This window comes from Solanum lycopersicum, chromosome 11 (assembly GCF_036512215.1).
Source record: "Solanum lycopersicum chromosome 11, SLM_r2.1".
NCBI classification, from domain to species: domain Eukaryota; kingdom Viridiplantae; phylum Streptophyta; class Magnoliopsida; order Solanales; family Solanaceae; genus Solanum; species Solanum lycopersicum.
The window spans coordinates 5,176,670-5,195,124 of record NC_090810.1 but is presented as its reverse complement, the minus strand read 5'-3'; the positions used below and the strand labels follow the sequence as shown (position 1 = coordinate 5,195,124).

The 18,455-nt window shown below is 35.7% G+C and overlaps 2 protein-coding genes across 22 annotated transcripts; one reads left to right on the top strand and one right to left on the bottom strand.

Annotated features, from left to right (window-relative positions):
• Positions 1 to 2,641: 2,641 nt before the first annotated feature.
• On the top strand, positions 2,642 to 6,717 carry LOC112940334 (uncharacterized). Its single transcript, XM_026028326.2, has 2 exons — positions 2,642 to 2,922; positions 5,871 to 6,717. Exons 1-2 carry the CDS (start codon positions 2,642 to 2,644, stop codon positions 6,715 to 6,717), a joined length of 1,128 nt encoding a protein of 375 aa, XP_025884111.2.
• A 1,102-nt stretch (positions 6,718 to 7,819) lies between these two features.
• LOC101268638 (F-box/FBD/LRR-repeat protein At1g13570-like) lies at positions 7,820 to 17,756 on the bottom strand. Of its 21 annotated transcripts, none has more exons than XM_026028426.2 (9): positions 17,502 to 17,683; positions 13,387 to 15,973; positions 12,198 to 13,306; positions 12,005 to 12,103; positions 11,679 to 11,836; positions 10,482 to 10,548; positions 8,620 to 9,456; positions 8,359 to 8,523; positions 7,820 to 8,277 (listed from the first exon to the last, which is right to left on the bottom strand). In XM_026028426.2, exons 7-9 carry the CDS (start codon positions 9,433 to 9,435, stop codon positions 7,945 to 7,947), a joined length of 1,314 nt encoding a protein of 437 aa, XP_025884211.1. In that variant the 5' UTR covers positions 9,436 to 9,456; positions 10,482 to 10,548; positions 11,679 to 11,836; positions 12,005 to 12,103; positions 12,198 to 13,306; positions 13,387 to 15,973; positions 17,502 to 17,683; the 3' UTR covers positions 7,820 to 7,944. The 21 variants fall into 21 exon arrangements, with proteins under 21 accessions (XP_025884211.1, XP_069147884.1, XP_069147887.1 ...); XM_069291783.1 differs by lacking the exon at positions 10,482 to 10,548 and having other exon boundaries at positions 12,198 to 12,484; positions 13,086 to 13,306; positions 15,820 to 15,973; XM_069291786.1 differs by having other exon boundaries at positions 12,198 to 12,303; positions 15,820 to 15,973.
• Between the last annotated feature and the right edge of the window lie 699 nt (positions 17,757 to 18,455).

Sequence of the window (18,455 nt, the reverse complement as noted above, 5' to 3'; positions counted from 1 at the left end):
AGTCTATTTGCCGTTTGGCGGAAGTTATGCCATGAAATGCAATTATTCGAAAACTAAAGTATTTAAGCAAGTGAACAATTATCACAATTAGTCAAACAAGTTAGTCTTAAGGTTAGAATCCTCCAAATAGGTCCCCAGCGGAGTCGCCATTTCTGTTTTATCGAAAAAGGATATTTTCGAAAAAAGTTTATTTTCGACTTTTGGGAGTCGCCACTTAATTTTGAGAAAATTAAGAAAACTTGATTTCAAATAATTAAACAGAAAATTGTTTGAAAACTTTTAAGGGTTCGGGATTCCTATTAATGTCTTAGGAAGGTGTTAGGCACCTAAGACACTCCGCTAACTTACGGTTATCCGGCGATTAACTTATTTGACTATTATTTATTTTAACTTTGCAATTTTGAAATCATTAAACTTATGAGAAATTTACTTAGGCGAATTTTCAGATTTTAAAGCTCTTTAAATTCAAACTAACTTAGAATTTGAATTTTGAACATGTTAGAGTTTTAAACAACTTACGAGTTGAAATATTTATCGTTTTGAGATTCCATTTTAGTTTTGAGATTTGATAAAATAGAAGGCGCTTCGAAGGGGGTTTGGAGTTTTCTAATCTTAAGCTAACGACATTCAAAATAAAACGTAAACAAGTAGCAAAGAGAGATATAGAGAGAGAGGGAGAGAGAGATTTTTGGGTCCAAATTCGGATTCTGTTCGCCTTGGCCGAATTTTGGACCCACCTGCTTTTGGGTTTTAACCCGTTTCAACCTGTCCTAATCTAAACATATAAAATAAATACGAGAAAAGAAAGCAACAAGGGCTTATGCCCATTACAAAATAAATACGAAAGGTATAAAATAAAGAGGCTTTCTAATCCAAAGCCTTTGACTATCTTCGATCTTCATGGAATCTCGAACGTCTTCCTGCCATGCCGTGGATTGACTTGATGATAGGGAAGATGTGAGTCTTTACGACTCTCTCGATATGCAAAGAAGGAGAGTTCATGGCGAACCCGAACAGATTTACATGCCACAAAGTAAACGGAAGGAATTAATATACGATTCAACGGACACATATGCAAGAAAACAAACTAAACTTAATAACAATACATATTTTATCCAATAAGATAAAGAATAACAAACAACCCTATATGATAAAAAAATGATATTGCAAATCACACTTATACATAAAAGAAAGGTATGACATATAAGTGACCACCCGGTGGTTTAACACAAGTAAAATGCCATATTTAATGAATTATGTCACCATTTCAATACCAAAAAAAAACTATTATGCCAAACTAAATCTAATACAAAGAAACAATCGAGAAGATTAACAATTTCTAAGGTTTTTTTTTAAAAAAAACAACTTCAAGATATACATATTTTAACGTATTAAGTCATGCTTGACAGAAATGGACGACTAAAGGAAAGTTTACGGCTTCTCATGCTTTCGAATATTCGAGATTTGTTTGAAAGTGGAGGAAGACAGAACGGAGCGAAGAAATGGCCCCAAATTAAACCAATACGATGCTTGATAGTAAACCACATACTTGAGAAAATACGACATGACATCCAAGATTGTTTCCAAACAGTAACAACCAAATTCATAACTAAGGAAGAGAAGAATTCTCTTACAGCATGGTAGTCTAACTAACTAGAATGCAATAAGCAAAAGAACAAATCTCTCGGCTACAGCATATTCAAGCTAACATGCAAGATGAAGCAAGCAGCTTACAATGGCTAAGACGACAGCCTATACCACAACATAACCAATACAAAAATCGAAATCTTTAGACACGTGAAAGAGACAGACGAGACAAACTCTAACTAGGCTCATGTCGAGATTGAAGAACAAATCTCGATCAAACCAAACCCAGCACATATAGCGTCCTATATTCACAGCAAACAGGCCATGTATTCAATCATTCAAATGTTTCACCATGCTTGACATAAACAAAAAAACGAAACAGCGGACCAGCATACTAAATGAGCAGCATCAACCAACAGTAGACACACGCGAAAAGACATTCCAACACTCCCTCCGCCACACTGAAATCGAGAAGAGAAGAAGTTACATAACGTAAGTATTTTACCTGTTGAGGAGCAGCAGAACTGGGGGCTACGAGCAAGGGAGAAGCACCACTATCGCGACCTCAAACCAACCTCTGTCTCGAATACCTGAGCTGGAACGACACACCTACGCTCGACGAAACAGACACACCGAGGTTGCTACGACGTTTCGACGGAACACCACTGTCGAACACTCGTTAACGAAACAGAGTGTTTCTCTCTAAAACTAATCTGACTTCCTTAGTTCTTCTGAAACCAACAGTAGAGAAACCAAAATGTTTCCAAAGCTCACAATAACAGAATAGCTCGATTTTCTTTTTTCAGAATTTCCCAATTTTCAACCCAAGAAATTTCAAAAAAAAAATCCAACCCCCAAACTGACGAGAATGGGGGTTTATATAGAAAAATCCCTATGGTTTTTGAAATTGGGATGGGTTTCACGAGTTTCCGCCCATTTCAATTCAAAATCTCAAAATCTTATCCGAAATTTCGAGCGGGAAGGGAGTTTGAGGCGAGGTGGAGGGTTGAGATGAAATCGTGGTACTAGCGAGCTACGTGGAGTCATCTCGGCGATGCAAGGACGAGAGAGTAGGTCTGCCACAGCCGAAAGCACTGCACCGCTGCCTTTTTTGGTGTCTGTCGTTGCTGCGTTTTCGGCGCAGCTCTGTTCTTTTCTTTGCAGGTCGCGATGGGAGGGGGAGAGAAAGAGTGTGTTGGGAGAGGGGGAAGATTTTTCCGTTTCTGGGTCTGTTTTTCTGCGTTCTTCTGGGTTCTGGGAATTGTTCTTGTTTTGGGACATGGCGTGGGTGAGGATGGGGAAGAAGAGAGGGACGGGGCCGGGTTTTTGGGCCGGGTAGAGGGAAGAAACGGGTATTTAAGGGTATTGGGCCGGGTAGGAGTGTTGGATGTTGAGTTAATATGGTGTGGGTTGATGGAAGAAATATTTAAAATGGGCCTGGGGGATAAATTACACAATGGGGAGGGAATTGGGTTAGTTTTAAGAGCAGGCCCATTTTAGCTAACGAAAGGCTACACCTTAAAGGTGAATTCGTATTGATTAATTAACGAGCTTCCTTAAAGTGACTAGTTTGATAGAATACTTTTTAAACTTAAGATATACATACATATACATATACATATACATATACATATACATATATATATATATATATATATATATATATATATTTTATTCATAAAATATACAAACTATATATACGATTACGTAATATATATATATATTTATCTAACGTTATGATAAGTAGCATAAGATCCGTATATTATATACATTTTTTACTTATATATATATATATGCATATGTATACATATATGTATACATATATATACATATATATATACCCCTTTTTTTATTTTATTTTATTTTTTTAAAAAAAAAAATTCACAAGATTTATAAAACTAATTAACTTAAATAATTTGAAAAACTCACGAAGCTCGATAATTAATTTATACCGACGTGGGTCAAAATTGGGTGTCAACAACTGTCCCTCATTTTACTTGGGTTGATGCAAGCAACTCGAGAAAAATGAAGTTGACCGAACCAGTTTTGACCAACTCCATTCGCTTTTAAGAAGAAAGATTTGACAAAGAGTTTAGGAATTAGGGCCGAACCTTTGAAAACGGGTCTCCTACATATCTCAGGCTATATGAGAATTCAGACCACTTGCAGCTCGATAAGCTTGATTTACCGCACGATTTCAAAGAATCAAAAGCCACCTTGACACCGAATTATGAAGGTATCGAAATGCTCGAGAATAGAATTCGAGAGCGAAATGTTGGAATACAGCCGAGTTTTCAACATTGAATCCGCCTACATACCCTTAAACCTTCGGAATCAGGCTGTGCGTAGTTCGACTCGATCGTTGGAAAAGGAAAACTATTATGCTAGCTAACCTTCGGTTTTGGACGAGTGACACATTAAACGAGTATGAAAAAGAGGCTTGCGACCTCTTAGCCATGAATGTGGAGCTCTTCACATCCATAGGTAAGAACTTACACGGACATAATTTCCAAAGCTCTTGGCGCATTGTCACTCAGATTGGAAACTCGCCCCCGATAAAACAAAACTTCCGGACGCAAGACGGAAACTGACAGAAACTAAAGAAAAACCCGCATGTTTTGAGAGGGTGGTTCGATTGTGGTGGAAGTCGCTCCTCTGCTCGCGTCCTAAGAGTTTGACATTCCTCTTTAGACTATGTCCCAGTTCGCTGCTAAGAAAAAGTTCCACGTTGTGCTGCATCCTTTTTGATGTCGTCCGTATCTGTGGTTTTTGGAGAATTCATCCTTTCGGATGCTCTCGACAAAACTAAGATAAAACTCATTAGCTTAAAAATGCAATTAGGATGGGAGACAGTGTCTTTTTACCATGTCGACACTTCCTTGTTCTCCTCAATATTCGACGTCGACTCGATCGGTCTGACCTCTAGCAAATAAAGCTTATGCTTTGTGCTTTGTAAATAAAATCTTCATGGTATTCTTCATTTGATGCTAAAATAAACAAATAAATGTTGATGCGATATTGATGTCTCTTTTGTTGCTATCTTCGATGCTCTTCTTGATGTTTTCTTTTATAAAAATAAGGAATGTGGTTGAGGCCGATGGATAAATATTGCTCTTTCTTTATCCATGTATGTCCTCTTGCGGGGCCTAAACATCATCCCGCAATACGTAAATTCCCGCGAGATATGAATCTTCTCACGATGCATAACTTTCAGCGAGGAATAAAATCTTCTCGCGATGTGCAAATTTAATGACTCGCGATGCATAAATTTTGACGAGGCATGAAATCTTCTCGTCGTACATAATTGTCAGCGAGGCATAAAGTCTTCTCGCGATGCATAAATTTTGACGAGGCATAAAATCTTCTCGTCGTGCACAATTAATGACTCGCGATGCATGATTTTTGCTATGCATGATTTTCAGAGAGGCATAAATTCTTCTCGCGATGTATAAATTTTGACGAGGCATGAAATCTTCTCGTCATGTATAATTATTGGCTCGCGATGCATGATTTCCGCGATGCATGATTCCGCGATGCATGAATTCCAGCGAGGCATAAATTCTTCTCGCGATGTATAAATTCCAGCGAGGTATGAAGTCTTCTCGCGATGTATAAATTTCGACGAGGCATGAAATCTTCTCATCGTGCATAATTAATGACTCGCGATGCATGATTTCCGCGATGCATGATTTTCGCTATGCATGAATTCCAGCGAGGCATAAATCCTTCTCGCGATGTATAAATTCCAGCGAGGTATGAAGTCTTCTCGCGATGCATAACTTTTGACGAGGCATGAAATCTTCTCGTCATGCATAACTATATATACGATTACGTAATATATATATATATTTATCTAACGTTATGATAAGTAGCATAAGATCCGTATATTATATACATTTTTTACTTATATATATATATATATGCATATGTATACATATATGTATACATATATATACATATATATATACCCCTTTTTTTATTTTATTTTATTTTTTTTAAAAAAAAAAATTCACAAGATTTATAAAACTAATTAACTTAAATAATTTGAAAAACTCACGAAGCTCGATAATTAATTTATACCGACGTGGGTCAAAATTGGGTGTCAACAGGAACTTAAAAGATATTTGCAAGGCTTTCCAATTCAAACAATGGTGGAATTTCAGAACCAAACAAATTTTGTGGGGTGATTTCTTGAAGACAAAGTATTGCCAAAGGTCTAATCCAATTAGCAAAAAATGGAATTCTGGGGATTCCTTAACTTGGAAATATATGTTGATGAACAGACCACAAATTGAGCAACACATCCAATGGAAGTTACAAGCTGGAAATTGCTCATTTTGGTGGGATAATTGGTTAGGCAGTGGACCGTTAGCACAATTCACCAACAACAACAACAGATTCAATAACTCCAAAGTGGCAGATTTTTGGGAGGCAGGAAAGTGGAGCTGGAGCAGATTATTGGAGCAGGCACCAGCCAGCCAGCTCTCCAAAATCTTAACTACAGAGATTTCCCCCCATCAACACCTACCAGATCAGGCTGTGTGGAATCTTAACAACCATGGTGGCTTCACTTGCTCACCAGCTTTGGAAGAAATAAGAGAAAAAAAGGCTAAGAAGCACTTTAATTCACAATTATGGCATAAAAACATTCCTTTTAAATCTTCCTTCTTATTATGGAGAACCCTTAGGGGTAAACTCCCTACTAATGATAAACTAATTAATTTCGACATTCAGCCATCCAATTGTGTTTGCTGTTTTGACAAATCAGGTACGGACTGCATAGAACATATTTTCAACTCCGGGAACTTTGCAGCCAAAGTCTGGAGCAGTTTTGCAGCCACTACAGGCATGTTGCCAGACTTTTCTTCTCTGCAGGTACTGCTGCAGCAATGGTGGACTGCCACGCCAAAAAATGCAGCCCACAAATTGCTCATGCAAGCCACCCAAATATTCATTTGTTGGAACCTTTGGAAGAACAGGTGTGCAGCTAAATACGGAGGCAAAACAACCAACATAAGCAGGGTCAAATATGTCATATACAAGGACACCTACAAGATGCTTAACACTGCCTTTCCTCAAGTTAGATGGCTGACAAAATGGACAGATTTAATCCAAATGAGTGAGAGGTGAGTGCACGACATCAAGGTAAACATGGTGAATTGGATTAGACCTCAAGATCAATGGCTCAAAGTAAACACGGATGGCAGTGCCATTACCAACCCAGGCAGGTTAGGGGCTGGTGGTATCTTGAGGGATAAAAATGGCAGGTTGGTAATGGCTTTCACAACACCACTTGAAGAGGGTACTAACAACAAGGCGGAAATTGAGGCAGCAATTTTTGGTTTGACTTGGGCAATTGAACTTGGATATAGAAACATAATATTGGAAATAGACTCCCAATTGGTTGTGCATTGGATCTTAAAGAAGTCTCTCCCTCAATGGAACATTATCACACAGTTGGGAAGGCTACAAAACCTCATCTCTCAAACCCAAAACTTCAAATGCTTACATGTTTTCAGGGAGGTTAATTGGGTGGCTGATGCACTATCAAATCACAGCCACAGGATAACCTCTCCACAGGTTTACTTCAACAGCCAGCAAATGCCTAAGGAAGCAAAATCATACTACTATCTTGATCTTTTGCAAATGCCTAGTTTTAGAAGGAAAAAGACCAAAAGGATTAAGGAACCTCCTTGATTATCCTTGTATCTTTTCAACTTAGCTATAATTAGAATTATAGCTACTTTGAATAGGTTAGGATAGATTATAGGCTTTCTTGTAAAGGGAGAGTCTCCCTAGTTTATGTCTTCTAGATGCTTTGTATTGAGAGGAGTCCTCTCACTAGATACTTAGTATTTTAATTTCATCTTTGATGTAAGGGGAAGAGTTAACTTCCTTCGGGAAGTCAATTCTAAACCATCTTAAGTAGGAGGTAAGGTTTATGTCCCCCTCCTTGTATTTTGTTTTTGTTATTAATGATTAAGTCTGGGAGTGTTGCTCAACTCCTACCCCTCCAAGGGTTATTCAACTAAAAAAAAAAAAATACCTCTAATTATCACTCCACTAAACTTGTTAGTAAATTGCATTTACACACTAGAACAATATTTTCTTTTAATTGAGAATCTATTAAACCCGTGATTATTCATACTATATATATTTTCCACTTAACTTACATTAACCACTTAAAAGATGACACGTAATTATACGCATTAATCTCAATAAACCGAAGAAATGTTAAAATAAAATCCTCATAGTTACCTTCAAGCTGTGCCATACATGCAATTGATCAAGTAAAGAAATAAACGAGTATGTCATACTACTACATTAAGTTTGTTTCTCTTTTCAGTCTTTCAACTTCTAAGCCAAAGATCCGCGTAAATCTATGTAGACAATTTCTGCTTTAGGCGATGCCCGCGAAAAATTTGATATCTCTGCGAATATCTGTAATCTTCTATCGAGCTGTTCTTGATCAAGAAACTGTCGATCGATTAGCATTCTCTCCAACACAGGGGACTCGGCTAACAAAAACTTGATAAGCAGCAACTCAGAAGTTGTTCCTGTTAAGCAGCGTAGCTTAACTTCCTTGAGGTGATTAAATGTCACATCCGATAAATGTTTGAGCTCAAGGGGTTCTGGAATAGGTTCATCCTCGTCATCTTCATCTTCATCGTCATATCTATAGTCATGAACCTAAGAAAGATAACAAGAAGTCAATTCATAGATTATTGAGGAGAGAAAGAAATAAACTAAATGAGCCGAAGTACTACGTACCTGTATTTCGAGATATTCTAGATACGGGGAACTTCTTATTAAGCATAGAGCATAAGAAAGCTTGTGTGATTCGACCAGCTTAATGTCAGGCAGGTAAAAGCGTTTGACGCTGTTAAGATTAAACGGAAGTCTTGTTGGCGCTTCATATCCTTCTTCAGCAAAGAACTGGGAAACAATTACCAAAAATCAAGATTAAGTTAGCCCAAATGGAAATTTCATCCACTAAAGTGCATAATAATGAAGTCATCAAGCAATATTTACCCCGGAATCAAGCAAGAAAAAGCGGAGGTGCTCGAGAGCAGGACAACACTCGAAAAGCTTTGCAAAATCAAGTTCCTCTGCTTGAATATAGTCACCATACAGCAATAATTTTACCAGACGAGGGACATTCTTAAGGCAGACACAACTTATATTGCCTGTGAGATCAAACGATTTCAACATGGGGGCATTAATTTCAATTGCGTCTAACCTGTCTCCAATATCCAGACCCAACTCCTCAAGCAACGGGCAATGAAATATTAAACTTTCCAGCAACTCAGAAGAAATATTAACTTCACATAAATTCAGGCTTATTAATTTATCAAATCCTTGAGAGGCTAATGGATGTTGTATTGAGCAATAAGCAAGACTTAGATGCCTCAGCTGCGAACATGTGAAAAGTGAAGAAGGCAATTTGTATTCATTTCTATGTGGAAGGTGAAGTGCAAGATGTTGAATGTTATTCCTCGAGAGGAAATATATGAAGTTGTCAATCTCAGGACAGCTTGCTAGAAGAACAATATCAAGGCTAACCTTAGTAATTGGCCCTTCATGAAGGCTCAAAAACTGGTACATCATCTTCCTAAATTTTATGGTAGGGTTCAGTAAATCCTTCTTTGTTATCCAAAGAGAATCATCAATCTCCAACTTTGTAAGACGACACCAGTGATACCTCCATTTCTTTGATAAGATGCTTGTTCTCACAGCATCTTTAGAAGGCAAACACATCAATATGACATCAATGATATTATCTGGAAGGTAGCTAAGGGCATCGGGAAGTACACTTCGACCAAACTTTCTTGCCTTAGGAGGCATCATATAACAATGATCACTGAGAAGCTGTAGAAAATAAGCAATAGTATGAAATAAGGTCTCTTCAAGTTATCTGGACATAACAACTATTCATTTAGTCAAATCAACATAAGAACGAAAGGAACACTTCCAACAATAATCACCAACAAAATGAAGTAACTAGAAAATAACATGAAGTAAGGAATCTCTAAACTATCAAGACAGAGCGGCTATTCACAAAGCCAAATCAACATAGGAAATATTTTAGTATTCAAATATTCTATCCAATAGGTTATATTGAACCATTTGATCATTTCCTTAACAATTGAGGAAGAGAATGTAAGCGAAAAACAACATTTAGAAATTATATACACACAGAGAAAACTAAAGACCCCCATTTTTCAGCCTTCAAGTTCGACACGACATAGAAACACATATATACACAGTAAGTGGAAAAGAATTAGCATCAATTTTCTGAAGAAGAAAACAAGGGGAAGGCTAAAAGACTTAGGTGAAAAATATCTTAAACTATCACCATTTTTCAAACCAAAATTATTCATCACTCACAGAAACCTATGAACTAACACGATTTCATTTTAAAATATCCCCGGAGGAATATGACATGCTACATGAACATCACACTCCAAAGAGTTCTAAGTTGCAGTACACACGGAAAAAAAATCGAGTAAGCAGGTTAAAGCCTTCCCATGCCACTACGTACCTACTACCTCCCACCAGTAAATATATCTGATATCTCTACCCGTCAGCCTTAAGCAGATACAAAGAAATCACCTATAATATCTTTCAACTCCACTGGAATCTGAACCATCCAGAAAAACACTATCTTTGTAAGATTTTTTGGACCAACTTATATAAATTCTTATGCTTTGAAACTAAAAACTACAAAAAGGAAATAACTTTTATCAACTTTAGGAACATACAAACACACCCAAAAGGAAACCAGCAACTTAAATTCCAGGGGTGAATTTATATGCTAATTACAGGGCACATAAACCCGTGGTCTCTTCGTAAAATTAAATGGTGCACTTGATTGAAAATGTTGAGTTATTAACCTAGATGAGTCAGGGATCAATTTCCGCTTAATACATTTTCTTCTGCTGCACTCATATTCTGAAAATCCTAAATTCGCCCAAAACACTTATTTTCAGAGATTGTAAGTTCATCAAAAAAACGAAACAAAATGATAAAATGCAGAAAAATAACCAAATTATAATGGAAAAAGATTTAAAGCTTACCAAGGAAGAAGAATTACCTTTTTCTCTTCGAAATTGCCTCTATGAGTTTTACCCTAATCTAGGGCATGGAGTTCGGAAAGAGAGAAATTGTGGGGAAACTTTATAGTATATTACCGGGTCAGATTCGATTTTCATTTCAAGTGAAATACAGATATTGAGCGCGAGAAAAACAAGGTAGAATGAAAAAGTATTTTCAATTATACATGGTACAAATAGATATTAGTCAAGTTAGTAAATATGAAATTCTGTGTCTATTTTACTCTTGTAATGAAATCGTACTATTAATACCGTAGCATAGATGACTAATAATTAATAGAGGAGATATAGTAAAATTATCCTTTTACTTGTTGTTTCTTAATTAAGGAATATGTTACGGCAAACATGGACAAGTAATAATAGACAGAAGGAATAGTAAGCTTCATGTATAAGGTTAGTTGGTACTTTCTCCGTTCTAAAAGAAGTTGTGTTATAAGATTTCAAGAAATAACTACAAGGATGGTTGTGGTGCAGTGGTGGGACTATTGCTTAATATGGTTGGAGCTTCACCCCCAAATGATCCCTAGAGTGCGCGATCCAAAGTTAGTCAAGGCTTAGGACACCCCCAAATGGACCCTAGAGTGTGCAATTCGGAGATAGTTGGGGCTTCAAACACCGTGTGAAAAAAAAGGAGATAGAATTAATCGAACTCTTCCAGAATAACCCTTGTTTTGATACATGATGTTTTATAGGATTAAGGAATAATTTATTTCTTCAAGGCAATTAATTAGGGGTAAATTAGTAGAAACACTCCTTATTTTCTAAGAATAATTAGTTTTAAATTTTTAAATTGGTAAACACATAGTTATAGACCAATTATATCAACGTTTGAGTCTCTCTTCTAAATTTTTTAACTTCTAACCCAAAAGTTGTGATCTGATTAATCAATGTAAACTACTACTGCTTTAGGTGATGCACAAAAAAAATTTGATACCTCGTGTCAAGAGGTAGAACACATGTATATATTAGCATTCTCACCAACACTGGGACATGGCTAACAAAAGCTTGATAAGTTGCATCGTGGTTCCTCCAAAGCGTTCCAGCTTAACTTCCCTGAGGTGATTTAATGTCACATCTGAGAAACATCCGAGTTCAAGGCATTCTAGAAACAATTACTCTTCATCTCCACAGTGAACCTAAGAAAGATAATAAGAAGTCAATTCACAAATTATTGAGGATCTACGAAGTATGAAAAATTATCAACAAATAAGAAATAAAGAGAAGAGTCAGCATTAAGAACCTTAATTTCAAGATATTCTAAAATGGGAAACTTCTTATCAAGCGAAGAGAAAAAGAGAGCTCACATGACTCCACCAGGAGAGTTTCAGGTAGGTAAATCAATTGGCACTGTTAAGATCAAAAGGAAGCCTAGTTGGTGCTTCATATCCTTCTTCAGCAAATAACTAGGAAAAATTTAAGTAAATTCAAGATCAGTTAGCCCAAAAGAAGTTCCATCTGCTAAAGTGCATAACAATGAAGTCATGAAGCAATAATTACCCAGATATTAAGGAATTTAAAGAGGAGGTGCTCGAGAGAAGAACAAGACTCGAAAACCTTTTCAAAATCAATATCCACTGCCTTCATATTGTAACCTACCAGAATACTTTTACCAGAAGAGGGACATTCTTAAGGCAAAGAACATATATTGCCAGTGAAATCAAACAATCGCAGCATGGGGGATCAATTTCAATAATGTTCAGAATTTTGGGATATCCAGCATCAACTGCTCATGCAACGGGCAATGAAATATTAAAATTTCCAGCAATTTAGAAGAAATTGTGACTCTGCATAGTTCAAGGCTAATTAATTTATCAAAACCTTGAAAAGCCCATGGATGATGTATTGAGCAATTATGAAGGTTTAGACACCTCAGCTGCAAACACATGAAAAGTGAAAAAGGCAATTTTGTATATCTTTCTAAATGGAAGGTGAAGAACAAGATCTTGTATGCCACATATGAAGTTGTCAACTCATAGGTTCTATAACAAATTCATAATCATAGTTTCTGCAGCTCTTTGCTAATCACGGGTTAGTTAAACAATAAATGGTTGCAACAATACTGCAAACAGGCAAGAGCTTCCAAACACAAAGCTAACTGTACACACCAGCCTCAATAAGCCATCATGTGTAATACGTATTCAATAATGCATTCATGCACAAGCAGTAAATGTAAAATCCTTAAAACATGTAGTGACAGTGTAATTACAGAACAAATTAATCAAAACATTCATCTGACAACCCTCATGTTCCCAAGCAAAACATACTGTTATACATCAACCTTTGTTTCTCTCATTTCAATTTCAACTTGTAAGCCAATAATTGATCTGCTTAAAAATCTATGTAGACTACTTATGCTTTAGGTGATGCTATCAAAAAATTTGAGACCTTGGCAAATATTTTTGATCTTGTGTCAAGAGGTTTATCAGGTAGATAACGTGTATCAATTAGTATTCTCAGCAACACACGGGACTTGGCTAACAAAAGCTTGATGAGTTGCGTCTCAGGTGTGGTTCCTACAAAGCATCGCAACATAACTTCCCTGAGGTGATTTATTCAAGTTTAAAGCATTGTAGAATACTATCATCCTCTTCATCCTCACAGTCAACCTAAGAAAGACAAGAAGAAGTCAACTATCATATTATTGAGGATTAACAATTATGCAAAGAATCAAAGCACTAAGAAGAACCTTAAATTTTCTGTACCAACTGCTCAAGCAAAGGGCAATGAGATATTAAATTTTCCAGCACTTCAGAAGAAATTGTGACTCCACATAGTTCCAGGCTAATTAACTTATTGAACCCTTGAAAGGCTGATGGATGATGTATAGAGCAATTATGAAGATTGAGATGCCTCAACTGTGAACATGTGAAAAGTGCGCAATTTGTACATCTTCCCAAGTGGAAGGTGAAGTACAAGATCTTGAATGTCATTTCTCGAGAGGAAACATCTGAAGTTGTCGATCTCAGGACAACTTTCTAGATAAGCAACATTGAGGGTAAACTTAGTAATGGGTCCTTCATGAACTGTCAAAAGCTGGTAGATAATCTTTGTAAATTTTATTGTAGGGTTCAGTAAATCCTTTTTTGTTTTCCAAAGAGACTCAAAGCTTCAACTCTTTAAGTCTACACCAGTGATACCTCCATTGTTTTTTGATACGGTATTTGCTTTCACAGCATCTTTACACGTCAAATGCATCAGAATGACATCGGTTATATTATCAGGAAGGTAGCTAAGAACGGCAGGAAGTAAACTTCGACAATGTTTTCAACGTTTAGGAGGCATCATATATCAAAAATCACCAACAAATTGTAGAAAATAAGCAATAATACAAAGTAAGGATCTCCAACTAATGTGGATGAAATTTATATACACGTTTTGCGATCAACATACGAACGAAAGGAACACTTACAATACTAATCACTAAAATTCTGTAGCGATAAACAATAATATGAAGTAAGGACTCTCAAATTATTTGGATAGTACATCTATTCACATAGTCAAACTAACATAACAAATTAAGGTGCATTCTTGTTGAAATCAGTCAACTATCTCCTTTTAATACCTAAGATGCAATTTGCCTTGAGATATCTATATTGAAGGCAGGACATTAGCTTGGGTATTTCATGCAGATTCTTCAATCAGAAGGAAAAATATACTTGACATACCCAGACTGAGTATGTACCAGTAAGGAAATCCATGTAACATAGCTTAATATCCATTACTTGCATTCTCACAGAATGAACACCGTCCATTAAAGGTGTGTTTGGTATGTAGCAGTGTTTCAAAAGGCGGGGGTGTGAGGCGAGGCGTTTTATATAGTACGGGGCGAGGCGTAAGCCTCGAGACACGGGGCGTAAGTTCCATGGATCTACGGGCGTAGTCGCATGTATATTCAAATTTATAATTTTATTACTAAATAAAATAAGCAAAAGTAAACTTTTCAAATAAATTATGATTTTTATGTGAGATAAAGTATTAATATTCAATAATGAAGAAAGAAGGATTATCATTATTATTAGAGAAAATATCATTACACTAATAATAAAAATATGATTTAAAGCAAAAAAATTAAAAGGAATATATTAAAAACGCCGGGGCGTACTTTTTACGCCCATGAATTACGTTTTTATGTTCAGGGCTTATGCCTCAAATTTTAGGACTTACGCCTTATAGATCTACATTTTTAATTTACGCCTCAGAGGGTTTTTGGTACGCCCCGCCCCAAAACTCACCCTGGGACTCGCCCCAAAATGTTTTTGAAAACACTGGTACGTAGTTTCCAATTTTCTCCAATTAAGTTGGTCAAAGATTTGGAAAACATTTTCTCTAGAGAAACAAGTTCCTTCAAATTGAAGAAAATGACTTTCCTAGTGAAAGTAGGGAAAACAACTTTTATAAATGTCAATACAAACTAATTGTCTAATACTCACCTTCAAGCACATCCCAACCCCACCCCAAGGGCGGACCCACCCTTGGGTAAGGGGTCAGAAAATTATATTGTATATAGAGGTCAAATTTTGTTTAATAAATATATATACAAGCATTGACACAAGTTAAAAGTTTAATATAGTGGTCAATGTGTTGCGAAAATTCCAGAGATCGTGTGTTCAAACCCTACAATTTTCATAATTATATTTTTACTACAACAATTAACACTCCTTAATGATAATCCTGGATCCGCTACTGCCTCCTCCTAACCCTGACTCCCCCTAGAGTTATCTAGATTATATACAAATGCTTTTGGAACAAGATTTCTCCTTATTTACTTAATAACACATAATAAGAAAGAACTCCACTTACATTTGTACCAAAAACACACTCTAAGAGTTAGCCTCTATAGAAACAAGAATCACATTATCTCAGCAAGAATTTGTATCTTCACGAAACACTAAGATTTTTGGGACAAACGTAAGCCTCTATAGAAACAAGAATCACATTATCTCAGCAAGAATTTGTATCTTCACGAAACACTAAAATTTTTGGGACAAACGTAAATATCTTCTTATGCTTTAACAAAAAACTATGTAAAGGAAGTAACTTTAATTGATTTAACAAAATATACACATACCCAAATGGAAAGAAATGATGAAAACACAGAAAGAGAAGATTTAAAGCTTACATGCAAAAGAATATAGTTGATGATGGAATCCGCCTTCTTTTTTTCTCTTTTGAACTTTTGTCAAACATCTTCCCAAGTGGAAGGTTAAGTACAAAATGTTGAATGTCATTCCTCGAGAGGAAATATATGAAGTCGTCGATCTCGGGACAACTTGCTAGATGAAAAACGTAGAAGGTAAACTTAGTATGAATACTTAACGATAAATACACATATGGCATGATAACAGTGTCAACATTTACGCATATCTCTTGATATCCATTGATGGCATTCTTAGCATGAACACCTTTCATCAATACTTCATATATATATTGTTGGATTAACAACAACCACTACACCTCAATCCCAAATAAGTCGGGATTGGGTATATGAATCCTCACTGACCATGTTTCTACATTTTAACTCATCTCATGCCATCATTATGCCAAACAAAAATTGAAGTAAAAAATTGTGATGATGATCAAAAGCACACTTGACTATCACTTATTCGCGAGTTTTACACCTCCACTATCAGGTGTTCCCTTTTCCTACCTTAATTATTACCATATGTGTATTAAAATACACCTAGTTAGGTAGATGGTGATAGTTCAAGAAGGAAAAAGGAACAACTAATAATTGGCTTAAACAACTTCTAGATGTGTTTTAAGACATAGATAGTGGTAGTTCATGTAGAAAAAGGGAACAACCAATAGTTGGGGTGTGAAAACTAGCAAAAATTTATAGTTTAGGTGTGTGTTTTACCATTAACAATAAAAAACAATATTACAAGTTCTCTGGCACATAAATCTATGATAATTTACAATGATTCACCCTTGATACTCATTTTTTTCTTGATTTCGAGATTATGTGAGATGACGACAAGAATGAGAAGAGGTGCACTGGGAACACGACAGAGAAAGAGAGTAACATTATACAGTACATGCCAGAAAACTGAAGACCCTCAATTTTCACTCCAAGTTCGACACGACATAGAAACACATATACACAGTGAGTGGAAAAAAATTAGCCTCAATTTTCTGAAGAAATCAAGGGGAAGGCTAAAAGACTCCTATAACAGTAAAGAAAAAGACTGAATAGGTTAAAAATATCTCAAACTATCACCATTTTGCAAGTTTCAAACCAAAATTATTCATCCCTCACAGAACCCTATGAACTAACATGATTTCATATTAAAACACCCCAGGAGTAATTTGACATGCTACACGAACACCACACTCCAAAGAGTTCTAATTCGCAGTAGACGTGGAATAGAAATTGAGTGAACATGTTAAAACCTTCCCTACACCAACTTGCACTTAGCTCGACTATGCCACCATGTATCTACTGTCTCACACCAGCACAAATATCTACTTACTACACCCACCATCCAAAAAAACACTATTTTTGTAAGATTTTCATGACAAACATAAATAGTTTCTTATGTTTTGAAACCAAACACTACAGAAAGGAAGTAGCTTTTATCGACTTAAAAAACATGTACAAATACCAAAGGGCCAATTTTTATGCTAATTATAGGACACATGAACCCATGGTCTCTTCATAAAACTAAATGGTGCACTTGGTTGAATCTTAAAAACAGAGTATCGAAACATAGGAAGATAAATACACTTATTTTCAGAGATTGTGAGTTCATCAAAAGTGGGAAATGATAACCAAATTATAAAGGAAAAAGTTTTACAGCTTACCAAGGAAGAAGATTGCTGATAATGGAATCAACCCTTTCTCTATTTGGACTTTTGTCAAACACCTTATGCCCTATTTGTAAATTTGAAGAAATTTGTTCTAATCTAGGGCATGGGGCTTTGGAGGGAGAGGGAATTGGGAAAGTACTTTTTAACGTTAAATACGAGTGTCGAGTTGGAGTCATGAAAATCAGTGTTCTAAAAAGTGGGCGTTTTATATGGTACAGAGCGAATTGTAAGCTTTGAGACATAGAGCGTAAGTCTCATGGATCTACTTAATCTCGTGTATATTCAAGTTTATAAACTTATTACTAATAAAATAATCAAAACTAAATTGTTTAGTGATTTTACAAGTAGACTTTTACGAACAATCTATAATATATAAAAATTATATTATAATTTTTATTTGATATAAGTATTAAAAATCAATAATGAAGAGAAAAAAAGTATTATAATTATTATTTGATAAATATCATTATATCAATAATAAAAAATATGATTAAAAGCAAAATAAATTTAAAAGAACAAATTAAAAAGTCTGGACCTACTCTTTTACGCTCAAGACTTCTTTTATGCTCGAGGTTTTGCCTCAAATTTAAAACTTACGTCCTATCAATCTACATCTTTAATTTAAGCCTAAAAACGTTTGAGGTACGCTCCACCCCGAGACTCGCCTTGAAACTCACCCCAAAACATTTTTGAAATTATTAATGGATATAATAACGGTGGAAAAGAATAAGGCAAAACGAAAAAAGAAAACATTTTAATGTAACCTTCACCAAATATTGTGTTAGGTGAATAGAGATATAAGTAAAATGAAATAGGGGTTAGAAGCAACGTAGGGGCATATTTGAATCTATTTAATTGTTTTGAAGGGTATTTTTATACTTTTAAGGAAAAAAATGCAACCAAAATTTTGATATTTTTATTTTCTATTTAAATTATTATCAATCAATC